At 39.9% G+C, this 17448-nt stretch overlaps 1 protein-coding gene across 5 annotated transcripts in view; it reads right to left on the bottom strand.

The window, feature by feature from the left end:
• The window catches only part of LOC122705907 (40S ribosomal protein S10-like), a 50101-nt gene that overhangs the window by 12658 nt on the left and 19995 nt on the right, over window positions 1-17448 (bottom strand). The window contains exons 1-2 of one of the 5 annotated variants that reach the window (XM_043921183.1): window positions 12207-12234; window positions 11991-12094 (exon numbers count right to left, since the gene is read on the bottom strand). In XM_043921183.1, the coding sequence (XP_043777118.1) occupies window positions 11991-12094; window positions 12207-12215 (113 nt within the window). In that variant the 5' untranslated portion in view covers window positions 12216-12234. Of the gene's footprint in view, window positions 1-6103; window positions 6163-6579; window positions 6618-6894; window positions 7200-11990; window positions 12265-17448 lie in introns of those variants that run through there. The other 4 variants (XR_006344191.1, XM_043921184.1, XM_043921186.1 and 1 more) reach the window with 4 other exon arrangements.

Genomic DNA, 17448 nt, shown 5'->3' with positions numbered 1-17448 from the left:
CATGTGGTGATGTCCATGTGTAGAGTCTTCTCTTGTGTTGTTGGAAGAGGGTGTTTGCTATGACCAACACATTCTCTTGGCAGAACTCTATTAGCCTTTGTCCTGCTTCATTCTGTACTCCAAGGCCAAATTTGCGTATTACTCCAGGTGTTTCTTGACTTCCTACTTTTGCATTCCAGTACCCTATAGTGAAAAGGACATCTTTTTTGGGTGTTAATTCTAGAAGGTCTTGTAGGTCTTCATAGAACTGTTCAACTTCAGCTTCTTCAGCATTACTGGTCGGGGCATAGACTTGAATTACTGTGATATTGAATGGTTTGCCTTGAAAATGAACAGAGATCATTCTGTCGTTTTTGAGACTGCATCCAAGTACTGCATTTCAGACTCTCTTGTTGACTATGATGGCTACTCCATTTCTTCTAAGGGATTCTTGCCCACAGTAGATATAATGGCCATCTGAGTTAAATTCACCCATTCCAGTCCATTTCAGTTCGTTGACTCCTAAAATGTTGATGTTCACTCTTGCCATCTCCTGTTTGATCACTTCCAATTTGCCTTGATTCATGGACCTAATATTCCAGGTTCCTATATGATATTGCTCTTTACAGCATCAAATCTTGCTTCCATCACCAGTCATATCCACAACTGGCTGTTGTTTCTGCTTTGGCTCCATCTCTTCATTCTTTCTGGAGTTATTTCTCTACTGATCTCCAGTAGCATATTGGGCACATACCCACCTGGGGAGTTCATGTTTCAGTGTCTTATTTTTTTGCCTTTTCATATTGTTCATGGGGTTCTCAAGGCAGGAATACTGAAGTGGTTTGCCATTCCCTTCTCCAGTGGACCACGTTTTGTCAGAACAACAACAACAAAAAAGACGCTTACTCCTTGGAAGAAAAATTATGACCCAACTAGACAGCATATTAAAAAGCAGAGGCATTACTTTGCCAACAAAGGTCCATCTAGTCGAGGCTATGGTTTTTCCACTAGTCATGTATAGATGTGAGAGTTGGACTATAAAGAAAGCTGAGCACAGAAGAACTGATGTTTTTGAACTGTGGTGTTGGAGAAGACTCTTGAGAGGCCCTTGGACTGCAAGGAGATCCAATCAGTCCATCCTAAAGGAGATCAGTCCTGAATGTTCATTGGCAGGATTGATGTTGAAGCTGAAACTCCAATACTTTGGCCATCTAATGCTAAGAGCTGACTCACTTGAAAAGACCCTGATGCTGGGAAAGATTGAGGGCAGGAGGAGAAGGGGATGACAGAGGATGAGATGGTTAGATGGCATCACCAACTCAATGGACATGAGTTTGAGTAAACTCCGGGAGTTGGTGATGGACAGGGAGGCCTGGTGTACTGCAGTTCATGGGGTTGCAAAGAGTAGAACACGACTGAGTGATTGAACTGAACTGAAAACTCTTCTATAAATCAACTGGAGAAGGGCATCGCAACCCACTCCAGTATTCTTTCCTGGAGAATTCCATGGACAGAGAAGCCTAGTGGGCCACAGTCCATGGGGTCACAAAGAGTCAGACATGAGTGAGTGACTAACAGACACACATATAACCAATGGTTTGAAGAAAATCTTAGAAGAAAAACGGGAAAATATTTGGAATTGAATAAAATTGAAAATACAATATATCAAAGGTATTGGGATGCAGATAAAGCTATCCTTACAGGAACATTTTTAGTATTAATGATAACATTCACAAACAGATTGGAGAGATATACCATGTTCTTGGACTGGAAGAATCAATATTATCAAAATGACTATACAACCCAAAGTAATCTATCTACAGATTCAATGCAATTCCTATCAAATTATCAATGTCATTTTTCATAGAATTCGAACAAAAAATTTTACAATTTGTACAGAAACACAAAAGACCTTGACTAGCCAAAGCAATCTTGAGAAAGAAAAATGGAGCTAGAGGAATCAGTAAACAAGAAGTTGAAATCAGTTCCCTGAAATCAAACTATACTACAAAGCTACAGTAATCAAAACAGCATGGTACTGGCACAAAAACAGAACTATAGATCAATAAAACAGTATAAAAAGTTCAGAGATAAAGCCATGCACCTATGATCACCTAATCTATGACAAAGGAGGCAAGAATATACAATGGAGAAAAGGTAGTCTCTTCAATAAGTGGTTCTGGGAAAACTGGACAGCTACATGTAAAAGAATGAAATTAGAACACTTCCTAACACTATATACAAAAGTAAACTCAAAATGGATTAAAGACTTAAATGTAAGGCTAGATGCTATAAAACTCTTAGAGGAAAACAAAGGCAGAATACTCTTTGACATAAATTGAAGCAAGACCTTTTCAATTTACCTTCTAGAGTAGTGAAAATAAAAACTAAAATAAACTAATAGAATCCAATTAAACTTAAAAAGCTTTTGCACATCAAAGGAAACCATAAACAAAATGAATGACAACCCATCAGTTCAGTTCAGTTCAGTTCAGTCACTCAATCATGTCCGACTCTGTGACCCCATGGACTGCAGCACACCAGACCTCCCTGTCCATCACCAACTCCCGGAGTTTACTCAAACTCATGTCCATTGAGTCGGTGATGCCATCCAACCATCTCATCCTCTGTTGTCCCCTTCTCCTCCTGCCTTCAATCTTTCCCAGCATCAGGGTCTTTTCCAATGAGTCAGCTCTTTGCATCAGGTGGCCAAAGGACTGGAGTTTCAGCTTCAACATCAGTCCTTCCAATGAACACCCAGGACTGATCTCCTTTAGGATGGACTGGCTGGATCTCCTTGCAGTCCAAGGGCCTCTCAAGAGTTTTCTCCAACACCACAGTTCAAAAACATTAATTCTTCTGTGCTCAGCTTTCTTTATAGTCCAACTCTCAAATCTATACATGACTACTGGAAAAACCATAGCTTTGACTAGACGGACCTTTGTTGGCAAAGTAATGCCTCTGCTTTTTAAAATGCTATCTAAGTTGGTCATAACTTTTCTTTGAAGGAGCAATCTTCTTTTTACTTCATGGCTGCTGTCACCATCTGCAGTGATTTTGGAGCCCCAAAAAATAAAGTCTGTCTCTGTTTCCACTGTTCCCCATCTATTTGCAAGACAACCCATAGAATGGGAGAAATATTTGCAAACAAAGTGACCAAGAAGGAAATAATCTCCAAAACACATAAACAGTTCATGCAGCTCAATAACAAAAAAAACTAAACAACTCAATTAAAAAAATGCATGAAAGATCTAAGTAGACATTTCTACAAAGAAGATATACAAATCATTAAAAAAACACATGAAAAGATGCTCAACATCTCTAATTATTAGAGAAATGCTACTCAAAACAACAATGAGGTTTGACTGTATCTTCACTTCACCCTAGCCAGAATGGCCATCATCAAAAAATCCACAAACGATAAGTACTGGAGACGATGTAGAGAAAAGGGAAACTTTCTACACTGTTAAGCATGTAAACTGGAACAGCCACTATGGAGAACCTTATGAAGTTTCCTCAAAAAGCTAAAAATAGACCTACTAAGCAATCCAGCAATCCCACTATTGGGCATATGCCTGGAGAAAACCATAATTCAAAAAGATATATGCACCCCTGTATTAACAGCAGCACTAGCCAGGACATGGAAGCAACCTAGGTATCTACCAACAGAGAAATGGAAAAATAAGATGTGGTACCTGCTGGGCATACAAACTGAGGAAACCAAAATTGAAAGAGACACAGGTACCCCAATGTTCATCACAGCACTGTTTATAATAGCTAGGACATGGAAGCAACCTAGATGTCCATCGGCAGATGAATGGATAAGAACGCTGTGGTACATATACACAATGGAATATTGCTCAGCCATTAAAAAGAATACATCTGAATCAGCTCTAATGAGGTGGATGAAACTGGAGCCTATTATACAGAGTGAAGTAAGTCAGAAAGAAAAACACCAATACAGTATACTAATGCATATATATGGAATTTAGAAAGATGGTAACGATGACCCTATATGCGAGACAGCAAAAGAGATACAGATGTAAAGAACAGTCTTTTGGACTCTGTGGTAAAAGGCGAGGGTGGGATGATTTGAGAGAATAGCATTAAAACATGTATATTATCATATGTGAAACAGATCACCAGTCCAGGTTCAATGCATGAGACAGGGTGCTAAGGGCTGGTGCACTGGGATGGCCCTGAGAGATGGGATGGGGAGGGAGGTGGGAGGGGGGTTCAGGATGGGGAACACATGTATACCCATGGCTGATTCATGTCAATGTATGGCAAAAACCACTACAATACTGTAAAGTAATTAGCCTCCAATTAAAATAAATTAAATTTTTTAAAAAATAAATAAAATTAAGTAGAGATATGGAAGAAAAAAGATGTGGTACATATGCACAATGGAATATATATATATATATTCAGCCATAAAAAAGAATGAAATAATGCCATTTGCAGCAACATGGGGGGACCTAGATATTGTCATACTGAGTGAAGTAAGTCAGATACAGAAGGACAAATATGGTATATTTCTTATATGTGGAATCTAAAAGAATGGTACAAAAGAACTTATTTACAAACCAGAAATTGAGTCACAGATGTAAAAAACCATCTTATGGTTACTAGGCAGGAAGGAGGGGAGAGATAAATTGGGAGATTGGGATTGAGATATACACACTACCATATATAAAACAGGTAACTAATAAAGACCAACTGTATAGCACAGGGAATACTACTCAATACTTTGTAATGATCTATATTGGAAAAGAGTAAACAAAAGAGTGGATATATGTATAACTGATTCAACTTTGCTATACAGCATAAACAAACACAACATTGTACATCAACTATATGCTAATAAAAATTAAAAAAAGAGAGATACATGGCTAAATGTATTGTGGTATCATGGAAGGAGTCTTGAAACAAACAGACATTAGTGGAAAAACTGGTGAAATCCAAATAGTCTGGAGTATAGCTAATAGTATGTACCAATGTTGGTTTCTGAGCAAATGTGCCACTCTGAGGTTACAACAGGAGAAACAGAGTGAGAGTTTTATGGGAAATCTCTATTACATCTGCAAATTTCCTGTAAATCTCAAATTATTCCCCAAATGAAGTTTATTAAAATAAAAAACTAAAAACTTTTAACACTACTAGGAACTAAGCTTTTAAGTAGAAAATGTATATGAACAAAGAAACTAGTACAACAACAACAAAATTGAAAAAAACAGAGGTGGCGGATACTTCCTACATGGTTTCAAGATGTACAACAAATAATTAAGCAATTAAACAATTAAGATTGTGATATTACCCAAAGAACAGACACATAGATCAATGGAACTACGTAATCCAAAAACAGACCCATAGCTAGTTAATTTTCAACCAAATTGCAAAGGCAATTCAATAAAGAAAGGGTGTCATATTTCCAACAAATAGCATGGAAAAGTTGAATGTCCATTAAAAAAAAAACCCTCAACCAATAACATAGACTAAACACAAAAAGTCAAATGAGTTACAGATCTATGAAAAATCTCAAGCTGTAAAACAATTACAATAAAATACAGAATAAAATCTTCACACCCTTAGGTCATACAAATATCTCACAGACAGATTTCTTAGTCAATAAGTTAATGAACCATAAAAGAAAAAAAATGATAAACATTTTTTTCATCAAAATTTAAAACTTGAGGTTTTCCAAAGATCATGGTGACAAAATAAAAAGTTAAGTGACAGACTGGGAAATATTTCAGTAGCACCTATTAGTTAAAGTCTCATTTCCTGAATATATAAAGAATTCTAAAAACTCGATAAGAAGAAAACAGAAACCCTGGAGAAAAAACTTGGTGAAAGATTTGAGCAGATACTTTAACAAAAAAGACATATGGAATAGTGAATCATAATGTTAATACACCTGAAACCAATATAATATTACATGTCAATTATATCTCAATAAAATGGTGATTAAATAATAAAAAAACAAAGCAACATATGGATGACAAATAAGCATGTCAAAAAATTATTTACATCAGTAATATTTAGGAAAATGCAAACAAAACCATAATGAGATTCCACTACACATTTTAATAATGACCAAAAAACCTGGGGCTGGGCTTCCCACCTGGCAGTAGTGGTAATGAACCTGTCTGGCAATGCAGGAGACATGAGACTTGGGTTCAATCCATGGGTTGGGAAGATCCCCTGGAGGAGGGCATGGCAACCCGCTCCAGTATTCTTGCCTGCTGCTGCTGCTGCTGCTAAGTCGCTTCATTCGTGTCCGACTCTTAGAGACCCCATGGACTGCAGCCTACCAGGCTCCTCCATCCATGGGATTTTCCAGGCAAGAGCACTGGAGTGGGGTGCCATTGCCTTCAGTATTCTTGCCTAGAGAATCCTATTTTCAGAGGAGCCTGGCAGGCTACAGTCCATAGGGTCACTCGACTAATGTGACACAGCACACAGCACACGTGGGGGTCCAGTGGTTAATAATCTGCCTTCCAGTGCAGGCAACAAGGGTTCACTCCCCGGTCAGGGAACAAAGATCTCACATGCCGCAGAGCAACCAAGCCTGCATGCCCCAACTAGAGAGAAGCCCACCTGTCACAGTGAAAGATCCCACACGCTGCAGCTGAGACCTGACACAGCCAAATAAATAAATAAATATTAAAAAAAAACCTGACAACACCCAGGGCTGACAGATGTGAACTTTTCATATATTATTAGTGAGAATTTAAATCCATGGCTGATTCATGTCAGTGTATGGCAAAAACCACTACAATATTGTAAAGTAATTAGCCTCCAACTAATAAAAATAAATGAAAAAAAAAAAAAAGAGTTGCCTCACCAAGCCTGACTTGGCAGCACTCTTTTAGTGAGTATGCATATCAAGTAATTCCAAAGTACTCAGTTTATTTCCATAATAAGAGTTATTTTTCTGACTATGTTTTCATAAATTTATATGACATTTATTCAAATTACAGTCACAAGTACATTACCTATAAACAGGTTTACATCATTACAATTCTAAAGACAATTTCAAGTACAATAAACAGGTTTGATGGCAAACACAATTGATTCCTGGTAACATTCAGCTCCACTGACAGGGACAGAAGACTGTGGCATCCTTATATCAGTGATTCTCAGTGTCCCCAGACCAGCAGCAGCAGCATCCCCTGAGAAATGGTTATAAAGGCAAAATTTTCAGGCCACCTCCAGACCTATTGGAACCAGAGACCAGAAATGCAAGTCAAACACAAGTGTGAGAAACACTGTTCTAGAGAATTATTTAGTAACCAAGAGCATTGTGTGATGGGCAACAACTAGTACACTTTACTAAGTAAAGAGCATCCTTAATTTAACAAGTTAGTTCATCGGAAGTCAGTTAAAAGAGTTTCTATTGTGCTTTGTTAGGATTAGGCTTGACTATGCCTAAACAAAAAAATGTAAAACAATAGTTCGTGTAAATATAGCTAATGCTACAGAACTGTACACTTAAAGATGGTTAAGATGGTAAAGTTTGTATTATTTTTTACCAGAATTAAAAATAAATAACATTCAAAAAAAATTGCATGACTATTTCGGAAATGAGTTTTCAGCTTCTTAATTATCAGTTAAATGCTTAGTAATCATATGACACAGTAACCCAACTCCTAGATATTTACCAAGTAAAAAGGAAAACCAGATATTCACACAAAAACCTGTATGCAAATGTTCCTAGCAAATCTATTCAAAATCACCAAAATTTGGTAGTAAGTTATAGGCATTACTCATAATAGTCAAAAAGTGGGAATAACTTGAATGTTTGTCAATGAATGGGGAAAGATTGACTGCAAAGAAGCACAGGCACAATTCTGGGAATGACAGAAGTATAGAAGTCATGTAAGAATGTGAGAGCAGGACCATAAAGAAGGCTGAGCACCAAAGAATTGTTGCTTTCAAACTGCCATGCTGGAGAAGACTCTTGAGAGTCCCTTCGACTGCAGGGAGATCAAACCAGTCAATCCTAAAGGAAATCAACCCTGAATATTCATTGGAAGGACTGATGCTGAACCTCCAGTACTTTGGCCCTCTGATGGCAAGAGCCAACTCATTGGAAAGGACCCTGATGCTGGGAAAGATTGAGGGCAGAAGGAGAAAGGAGCAACAGATAAGATGGTTGGATGGCACTGGCGACTCAATGGACAGAGTCTGAGCAAATCTGGGAGACAGTGAAGGACAGGGAAGCCTGGTGTGCTGCAGTCCATGGGGCTGCAGAGAATCGGACACACCTTAGTGACTGAACATATAGGCATGCCTCATTTTACTGCGCTTCACTTTATTGCAGTTTACAGACAACATTTTTTACAAATTGAAGGTTGCGGTAACCCTACATTGAACAAGTCTCTTACTGCCGTTTCTCCAATAGCATTTGCTCTCACTTCTCTGTCACACTCTGGTAATTCTTCATATATTTCAAAATTCCTTGTGATTAGTATATCTGTTACATTGATCTGTGATCTTTGATGTCACTATTGCAACTGTTTGGGGCACCATGTATGGCACCCATGTAAGAGAGCAAAGTTAATAAATGTGTGTGTTCTGACTCCTCCACAGACCTGTGTTTCCTCTATCTTGCCCCCTCTCCTCAGGCCTGTTTGCCAAGACACAACAATCTTAAAGTTAGGCCAGTTAATAACCCTACAAAGGCCTACACGTGTTCAAGTGAAAGGAGGAGTCATATGCTTTCACTTAAAATCAAAAGCCAGAAATGATTAAGCCGAGTGAGGCAGACACACGGAGAGCTGACACAGGCCCAGAGCTTAGCCTCTTACATCAGTTAACCAAGTTACTGATGCAAAGTTACAAATGCAAAGTTCTAGAAGGAAATTAAAAGTGCTACTCCAGTAAAGGAATGAATGACAGGACAGCAAAACAGCCTTATTGCTGATATGGAGAAAGCTTGAGTGGTCTGCATACAAGATTAAAATGGCCACAACATTCTCTCCAGTTGAAGCCTAATCCAGGGCAAGGCCCAGCGCTCTGCAATTCTCTGAAGGCTGGGAGAGGTGAGGAAGCTGCAGAAGAAAAGTTTGAGGTGAGCAGAGGCTGGTTCATGAAGTTTCAGGAAAGAAACATATCAGTGCATGGTGAAGCAGCAAGTGCTGATGCAGAAGCTGCAGCAAGTTGTCCAGAAGATCTAGCTAAGATCAGTAATAAACATGGCTACACTAAACAACAGATTTTTAGTGTAGACAAAATTCTTATACTGGAAGAAGATGCCATCTAGGACTGCCAGTTAGAGAAAAGAAGTCAGTACTTAGCTTCAAAGCTTCAAAGGACAGGTTGACTTTATCACAGGCTAATGTAGCTGGTGACTTTAAGTTGAAGCCAATGCTCATTTACCATTCTGAAAACCCTAGGGCCCTTAAAAATTATGCTAAATCTACTCTGTCTGTCCTCTATAAACAGAACAACAAAGCCTGGAGAGCAGCACATCTGTTGACAAGATGATTTACTAAACATTTTAAGCCCACTGTTAAGACCTACTGCTCAGAAAAAAAAAAAGATTCCTTTCAAAATATCACTGCTCACTGATAATACACCCAGTCATCCAAGCTCTCTAGTGGAGATACATGAGATTCATGTTCTTTTCATGCCCGCTAACACAACATCCATTCTTCAGCCCACTGATCAAGGAGTCGTTTCAACTTTCAAGTCTTTTATTTTTTAACAAATACAATTTGTAAAGCTATAGCTGTCATAGATAGTGATTCCTCTGCTGGATCTGGACAAAGTAAATTGAAAGCCTTCTGGAAAGGATTCACCATCCTGGATGCCATTAAGAACATTAAGGATTCATGGTAAGAGGTCAAAATAGCAACATTAACAGGAATTGGACGAAGTTGATTCCAGTCCTCTTGAATGACTTGGAGGGGTTCAAAACTTCAGTGGAGGAAATAACTGCAGATGTGGTAGAAACAGCAAGAGAACTAGTATTAGAAATGGAACTTAAAAATGTGACTGAATTGATGGAGTTTCAAGATAAAACTTTAACTAATGAGGAGTGCCTTCTTATGGATGAGCAAAGCGGTTTCTTGAGATGGCATCTACTGATGGTAAAGATGCTGTGAATATGCAGTGGCAAGGTTTTGAAAGAATTGACTCTAATTTTGAAAGAAGTCCTACTGTGGGTAAAATGCTATCAAATGGCATCACTGCATGCTACACAGAAATTGTTTGTGAAAGCAAAGGCCTACTGATGCAGCAAACTTCATTTCTGTCTTATTTTAAGAAACTGCCATGGCCACCCCAACCTTCAGCAACCACTATTCGGATCAGTCAGCAACCTCGAGGCATGGGCTTCCCTGATGGCTCAGTGGTAAAGAATCTGCCTGCCAAAGCAGGAGACACGGGTTCATCCCTGATCCAGAAAGATGCCACAAGTCACACAGAGCAAACTAAGCCTGTGAACCACGACTATTGAGCCTGTGCTCTCGAGTCCAGGAACTGAAACTACTGAACCCACGTGCCATAACCACTGGAGCCGACACACCTAGTGCCCGTGCTCCACAAAAAGAAAAGCCACTACAATGAGAAGTCTGTGTAACACAACTAGAGAGTAGCCCCCACTCTCCCAAACTAGAGAAAAGCCCATGCAGCAAGAAAGACTCATCACACCCAAAAATAAATAAATCAAACTACTCCTTAAAAAATAATTGAGGCATGACCCTCCACCAGCAAAAAGTTATGACTTGCTGAACACTCATGTGATGGTTAATATTTTTCAACGGTAAAGTATTATCTAATTAAACTAAATATACTTTTAAAGATATAATGCTATGTCACACTTAACAGACTATAGTATAGTATAAACAACTTTTGTATGCACTAGAAAACCAAAAAATTCACATGACTCTACTGTGGTATTCACTTTATTGTGACGGTCTGGAACTGAACCTGCAATAATATCTCCAAGATATGCCTGCATCTTGATAGTGATGGCATTTGTAAAAACTCAAAGAACTATACAGTAAAAATGGTAAATACCTGACTATGTTTATTCAGGTAACCTCAGTAAGCCTGAATTTAAGAAAAACTAGTGAAGAAGTAATTTTTCGTTGTTTAGTAGCTAAGTTGTGTCTGACTCTCTTGCAACCCCATGGACTGTAGCCCGCCAGGTTCCTCTGTCTATGGGATTTCCCAGGCAAAAATACTGGAGTGGACTGCCATGCCCTCCTCCCGAGGATCTTACTAACCTAGGGATCGAACCCATGTTTCCTGCATTGGAGGCAGATTCTTTACCACTGAGGCACCTGGGAAGCCCAAAGAAGTAATACTGAATAAAAAAAATTAATTCTAAAAATAGGAGAGAAAGAAAAAAGAATAGATGAGAGAAATTAAAAGCATAAGTCAATTATATGAGTAATTATATGAAGTGCAAATGGATTAAACACTTCAATTAAATGGCAGATTTCCAGACTAGATTTAAAAAAAAAAACCTCAAGTGTGTGTTGTTATACTTTAAATACAAGTACACAGATTGAAAGCAAAATAATGAAAATATATCTCATACAAACTGTAATGTAAAGGAAGCTTGTGTGGTTACACTAATATCAGACAAGGTAAACTTGAAGGCAAGAAGTGTACTAGAGATATAGGGTAGCATTTCCTAAGATAAAAGCATCAATTCAACAGAAATCCTGACTTTTTACATCCAAAATAACATAGTTTCAAACAAGATAAGAAAACAAATAAAGGAGAAATAGACATAACCCCAATCTTGGTTTAATATACCCTTCTCTGGTATGTTAGACTAAAAAGAGAAATTATATAAATTATATAGACTCTTTGAACAAAATTACTAACAAATTTAATCAACTTTATACACTAAACATAAAAAGTGTGTGCCACATCCTGGCCACCCACCTGTGCCAGGGACACGGCAGAAGTAGCTAACTGTCCAGCCAGGCAGCAGAGGCAGTGGGAGCTGCTAGGCGGAGAGACCAGTTTTCTCAGTTGAAGCTTCTTACCTCTGTGCCCGGAAAAGAGTTTCAGGCATGAGGATAGAGTGGTCATCCACAGCCACCAGCTCAGCCCGGGGCTCCGAAGCCTCCCCACGTCTATGGCAGTATGTCTATGATACGATGCCCCCACAGCTACGTCATACATCATTACGTCTGGGATTCGGGAGTCCCCGCAGCCACATCAGACGTCACTACGTCTTATTCGGGCGCCCCCATAGCTACATCACACATCACCACGTCTGATATGGGAGTCCCTACAGCCACGTCAGACGCCACTACATCTGTGATACTAGCATCCCCACAGCTACATCAGGCGTCACTACGTCTGTGATACGGGTGCCCCGGGTGCCCCCACAGCCACGTCACTACGTCTGATATGCGCGCCCCAACAGTTACGTCATGCGTCACTGTGTCTGTGATTCCCGTGTCCCCATAGCTACGTCATATGTCAGTGTGTCTTTGATTCGGGCATCCCCACAGCTACGTCATACATCACTATGTCTGTGATTCACATGTCCCCACAGCTACCTCAGATGTCACTATGTCTGTGATTCGGGCGTCCCCACAGCTACATTATAGGTCTGTGTTAGAGGTGTCAGGGGGTAATGAGGCTGCTTATAATCATCACCAAGCACTGCTTCCTGGGTCCCTCTGAACCACTGCCGTATGTGCTATCCATGTGCCATTCAGGGCTGTGGGGCTGGCCGAGCTCCAGGACCAGGCAGCCTTTAAGGTGGGACTCAATTTAGCTGCAAAGGGGGACATGTTGGGGCAACAAACTTAGTCTCCAGCTCTGCCCATCAGCAGGCGCCCCAGGTCTTTCCCAGTCTCTGGTTATTCCTGCCTCTCTGCCATTTGGTTTCTACTCAGCTGCCTCATCACTTTGGGACTTCCTGTCCTTGAGGGTCTTGCTTCCCAAGCCTGATGCCAAGGATCTTGGGCTCTGTTTCTCCCACCCAGAGCCCTGGGTGCCATCTGCCCCCAGTGGCTCTGGCTCCTCAGAGCTATAGGATCTGCTGACCAAATCTCACTAATGGATCTTTCTGGCCATTCCTGTTCAGCTGCAGTCCAACCGCGGTATGGTCTTGTTGGTCATGGAATCCGGAAGTACTTAAGTTTTTATTAGAAATGATAGGGACAAAAATGTCACTTATATGTGGAATCTAAAAGTGTGATACAAATGAACTTACTTACAAAATAGAAATAGAATCTGACATAGAAAACTTACAGTTACCAAAGGGGAAAGGGCAGGGTCATGGGGTATAGATAAATTAGAAGTTTGGGATTAAACAGATATACATTACCAAATAAAAAATAGAAACAAATGAGGTCCTACTGTACAGCACAGGGAACTATGTTCCGTATATTGTAATACTCAATAAAGGATCACAGCCTTATCATGCCAAGAGGGCTTGTGTAGCTCAATGAAGCTATGAGCTATGCAGTGCAGGGCCACCCAAGACAGATGGGTCATAGTGGAGAGTTCCAACAAAACATGATCCATTGGAGGAGGGACTGGCAAACCACCCCAGTATACTTGCCGTGAGAACCTCATGAACTGTATAAAAAGGCAAAAAGATATGAAACCAAAAGATAAGCCTTCCAGGTCAAGAGGTGTCTAATATGCTACTGGGAAGAGCAGAGGACAACTACTAATAGCTCTAGAAACAATGAAGCAGCTGAGCCAAAGTGGAAACAAAGCTCAGTTATGGATGTGCCTGGTGATGAAAATAAAATCCAATGCTGTAAAGAACAGTATTGCATAGGAACCTGGAATGTTAGGTCCATGAATCAAGGCAAATTGGACACAGTCAAGCAGGAGATGGCAAGAGTAAACATCAACATCTTGGGAATCAATCAGTGAATTAAATGGATGGGGATGGGTGAATTTAATTCAGATGACCATTATATCTACTACTGTGGGCAGGAATCCCTTAGAAGAAATTAAGAAGCCCTCACAGTCAACAAAAGAGTCCAAAGTGCAGTAATTAGGACCAACATCAGAAACAACAGAATGATCTTGGTTCATTTCCAACACAAACCAAATAACATCACAGTAATCCAAGTCTATGCCCCAACGACTGATGCTAAAGAAGCTGAAGTTGATCAGTTCTGTGAAGACCTACAAGACCTCCTAGAATGAACACCAAAAAAAGATTTTCTATTCATCATTGTGGATTGAAATGCAAAAGTAGGAAGTTAAGAAATACCTGGGAAAAAAAATTAAAAAAAAAAGAAATACCTGGATTTACAGGCAAGTTTGGCCTTGGAGTACAAAATGAAGCAGGGCTAAGGCTAACTGAATTCTGCCAAGAGAATGCACTGGTCATAGCAAACACCCGTTTCCAACAACACAAGAAACGATTTTACACACAGACATCACCAAATGGTCAATACCAAAATCAGACTGATTACATTCTTTGTAGCCGAAGATGGATAAACTCTATACAGTCAGCAAAAACAAGACCTGGAGCTGACTGTGGCTCAGATCATCAGCTCCTTATAGCAAAATTCAGGCTTAAGCTAAAGAAAGCAGGGAAAACCAGTCAGTCAGTCAGGTACAACCTAAATCAAATCCCCTATTTACACAGTGGAGGTGGCAAATAGATTCAAGGGATTAGATCTGGCAAACAGAGTCCCTGAAGAACTATGAACAGAGGTTTGTAATATTGTACAGGAAGCAGTGAACAAAACCATTCCAGATGAAAAAGGAATGCAAGAAGGCAAAGTGAGTATCTGAGGAGGCTTTACAAATAGCTGAGGAAAGAAGAGAAGCAAAAAGCAAGGGAGAAAAGGAGAGGTATACTCAACTTAATGCAGAGTTCCAGAGAATAGCAAGGAGAGACAACCCTGAATACTCAATGGAAGGACTGATGCTGAAGCTGAAGTTCCAATACTTTGGTGACCTGATGCAAACAGCCAACTCATTGGAAAAGACCCTGCTGCTAGGAAAGATTGAAAGCAGAAGGAGAAGAGAGCGACAGAGGATGAGATGGTTGGATGGCATCACTGGTTCAGTGGACATGAACTTAGGCAAACTCCAGGAGATGTGAGGGACAGAGAGACCTGATGTGCTACAGTCTGTGGGGTCACAAAGAGTCAGACACGACGTGATGACTGAACAACAGCAATAAGCACCTACAGAATACAATTTCTTTTCACGTGCTCATGAAATAGTTACCAAAATGTACTATATGGTATAGCCTAAGTGTACTATATGGTATGCATAAAACAAGTCTGAAAAAACTTCAAAAAGTTAAAATCACCTAAGGCATGTTCTCAGGCTATGGTGGAATAAACCTAGAAATCAATTAATAGATAACTAGAAAATCTGATAATGTTTAGAAATTAACCAACACTCTTCTAAATAACCCAGTAGTCAGGAAAGCACAATGAAAATCAAACACACCAAAATGTATAGGATATGGCTAAAATGGCATGTGGTGGTTATTATTTATTGACTTTCCCTTCCAAGTTCCACCTATTAGACTGTTTTGTGAAAATAGGTTTGGGCCCTTTACATATTTCCCCTTGCCAACTGGAACTTTGCCATCAGAGGGCACTGTAAACACACTGCAGCAGGAAAGTTTCTGCTTCCTGGTTCTGGTATGCTGGCTGGGCAAGCTTTTCCAGGATTCTTTGCTCTCCCCTACTCTGGACTTGAACAGTCCACAGTGGCGGCAGCGCTTAGCAGCCAACAGCTTCCCCTGGCATGTCTCTCAGGCAGTTTTGTAGCAAAGGCCCTCCAGTGAGACATCTCTGTGAAGTCATTCTGGCACCCCACCGGGTGGATTTCCAGGGTGTATTTTAGCAGGATGGCACCAGAATAACTTTTCTGCCATCTAGTGAGCTACACTGTGCCTTCTACAGAAAGGTCTGGGTCTCAGGTCTTGGTGGGCCTCTTCCTTGGTGTGCTGTCTCAGTTCTGGGTGAGGGGGAAGAAGGGGGGAGATAGGTGGTAGGAGCTATTCCTTGTATCTTCTATTTCTGTATTCTTCAGAATCCTCTTTACTTCTTGCGAACCAGTCCCTCATTACTGCAATCCCTTGGTATGGTTAATAAATTCTTTACTGTCTGAGCCACCAGGAAAGTCCAGTAATACCTTATATTATTAATAAAATCTTTCTGTGTTATTACTCTCTCCTGATTGGACCTATTGATTCACAGTGTTTAGAATGAAGATGACTTTAAGTGCATATATTTGGGGGGGGGGGGCGGGTAGTTAAAAATCAATTTCTAAGTTACCATCTCAAGAAGTTAGAAAAGGAACAAAAATATGGAAGGAAATTAATAAAAGTGAAAACATATATTGAAAAAAAACAGTAAGCTCAGGACTTCCCTGGTGGTCCAGTGGTTGAGAGTCTGCCTTCCAGTGCAGGGAATATGGGTTTGATCCCTAATCAGGAAACTAAGGTCCCACATGCCACAGGGCAGCTGAGCTCATGCACCCCAACTAGAGAGAAGCCCACGAGCCACAACTCAGACCTGACAGAGTCAAAAATAAAAATAAACATTTTTTAACATAAAAAAAAAGTAAGCTCACATAAATAGACAAAAATAAAAAATCAACAGAGTCAAGATTTGTTCTTTCAGAATATTAATAAACTTGATAAATTCTTGGCAAGACCACTCAAGAAAAAGAAAGTATAAACTGCTAACCTTAGAGAAAAAGGAAGACATCACTGCAGACTCTATAGACATAAAAAGATAATGCAGGGTCATGATGCATAGTTTAATATAAATAAATTTAACAAACTAAATAAAACTGATGCCTTTCTTTAAAATCACAAGTTATCTAAATTGACAGAAGAAAATTTTTTTAAAATTTAAATAGTTCTTAAGTATAATGAATCAAGAAAGGTCCAGATCAAGATGGCAGAGTAAGAATAGATTTTCTACAACTAAGGATAGAAAGGAAAGGCCACATCCAGACAGGCAGAAGGGACAAAGACTTGGTCTAGTCAGAACCCATACCCACCATGCTATGACCCACAAGTGGGAGAGATTTCACAACCACAGAGGTTTTCCCTGAGAAATGTGGGGTCTGAGCTCCCCACACTAGTCTCCATGGCCCAGAAAATCTGCACCAGGAAGATGAGCACTCATAACATTCAGCACTGAAAACCAGCATGGATTATGTCTGGGAGACTTGGTGGGCTTTCGGGAAACCAAGACTTGGCTCCTGAAGGGCTCATGTACAAAATCACTCACTAATACCCAGTACAGAGGCAGCATCTTAAAAAGCACCTGGATCTCACAAGAAGGAGGTTCACTGACAAGTTTTAGGGCATCTCACACACTACTAAAGTAATGCTCAAAATTCTCCAAGTCAGGCTTCAGCAATACGTGAACCGTGAACTTCCAGATGTTCAAGCTGGTTTTAGAAAAGGCAGAGGGACCAGAGATCAAATTGCCAACATCCGCTGGATCATAGAAAAAGCAAGAGAGTTCCAGGAAAACATCT

Source organism: Cervus elaphus, chromosome 12, assembly GCF_910594005.1.
Source record: "Cervus elaphus chromosome 12, mCerEla1.1, whole genome shotgun sequence".
Lineage (NCBI taxonomy): Eukaryota > Metazoa > Chordata > Mammalia > Artiodactyla > Cervidae > Cervus > Cervus elaphus.
This window is presented reverse-complemented; position numbering and strand designations above follow the sequence as displayed.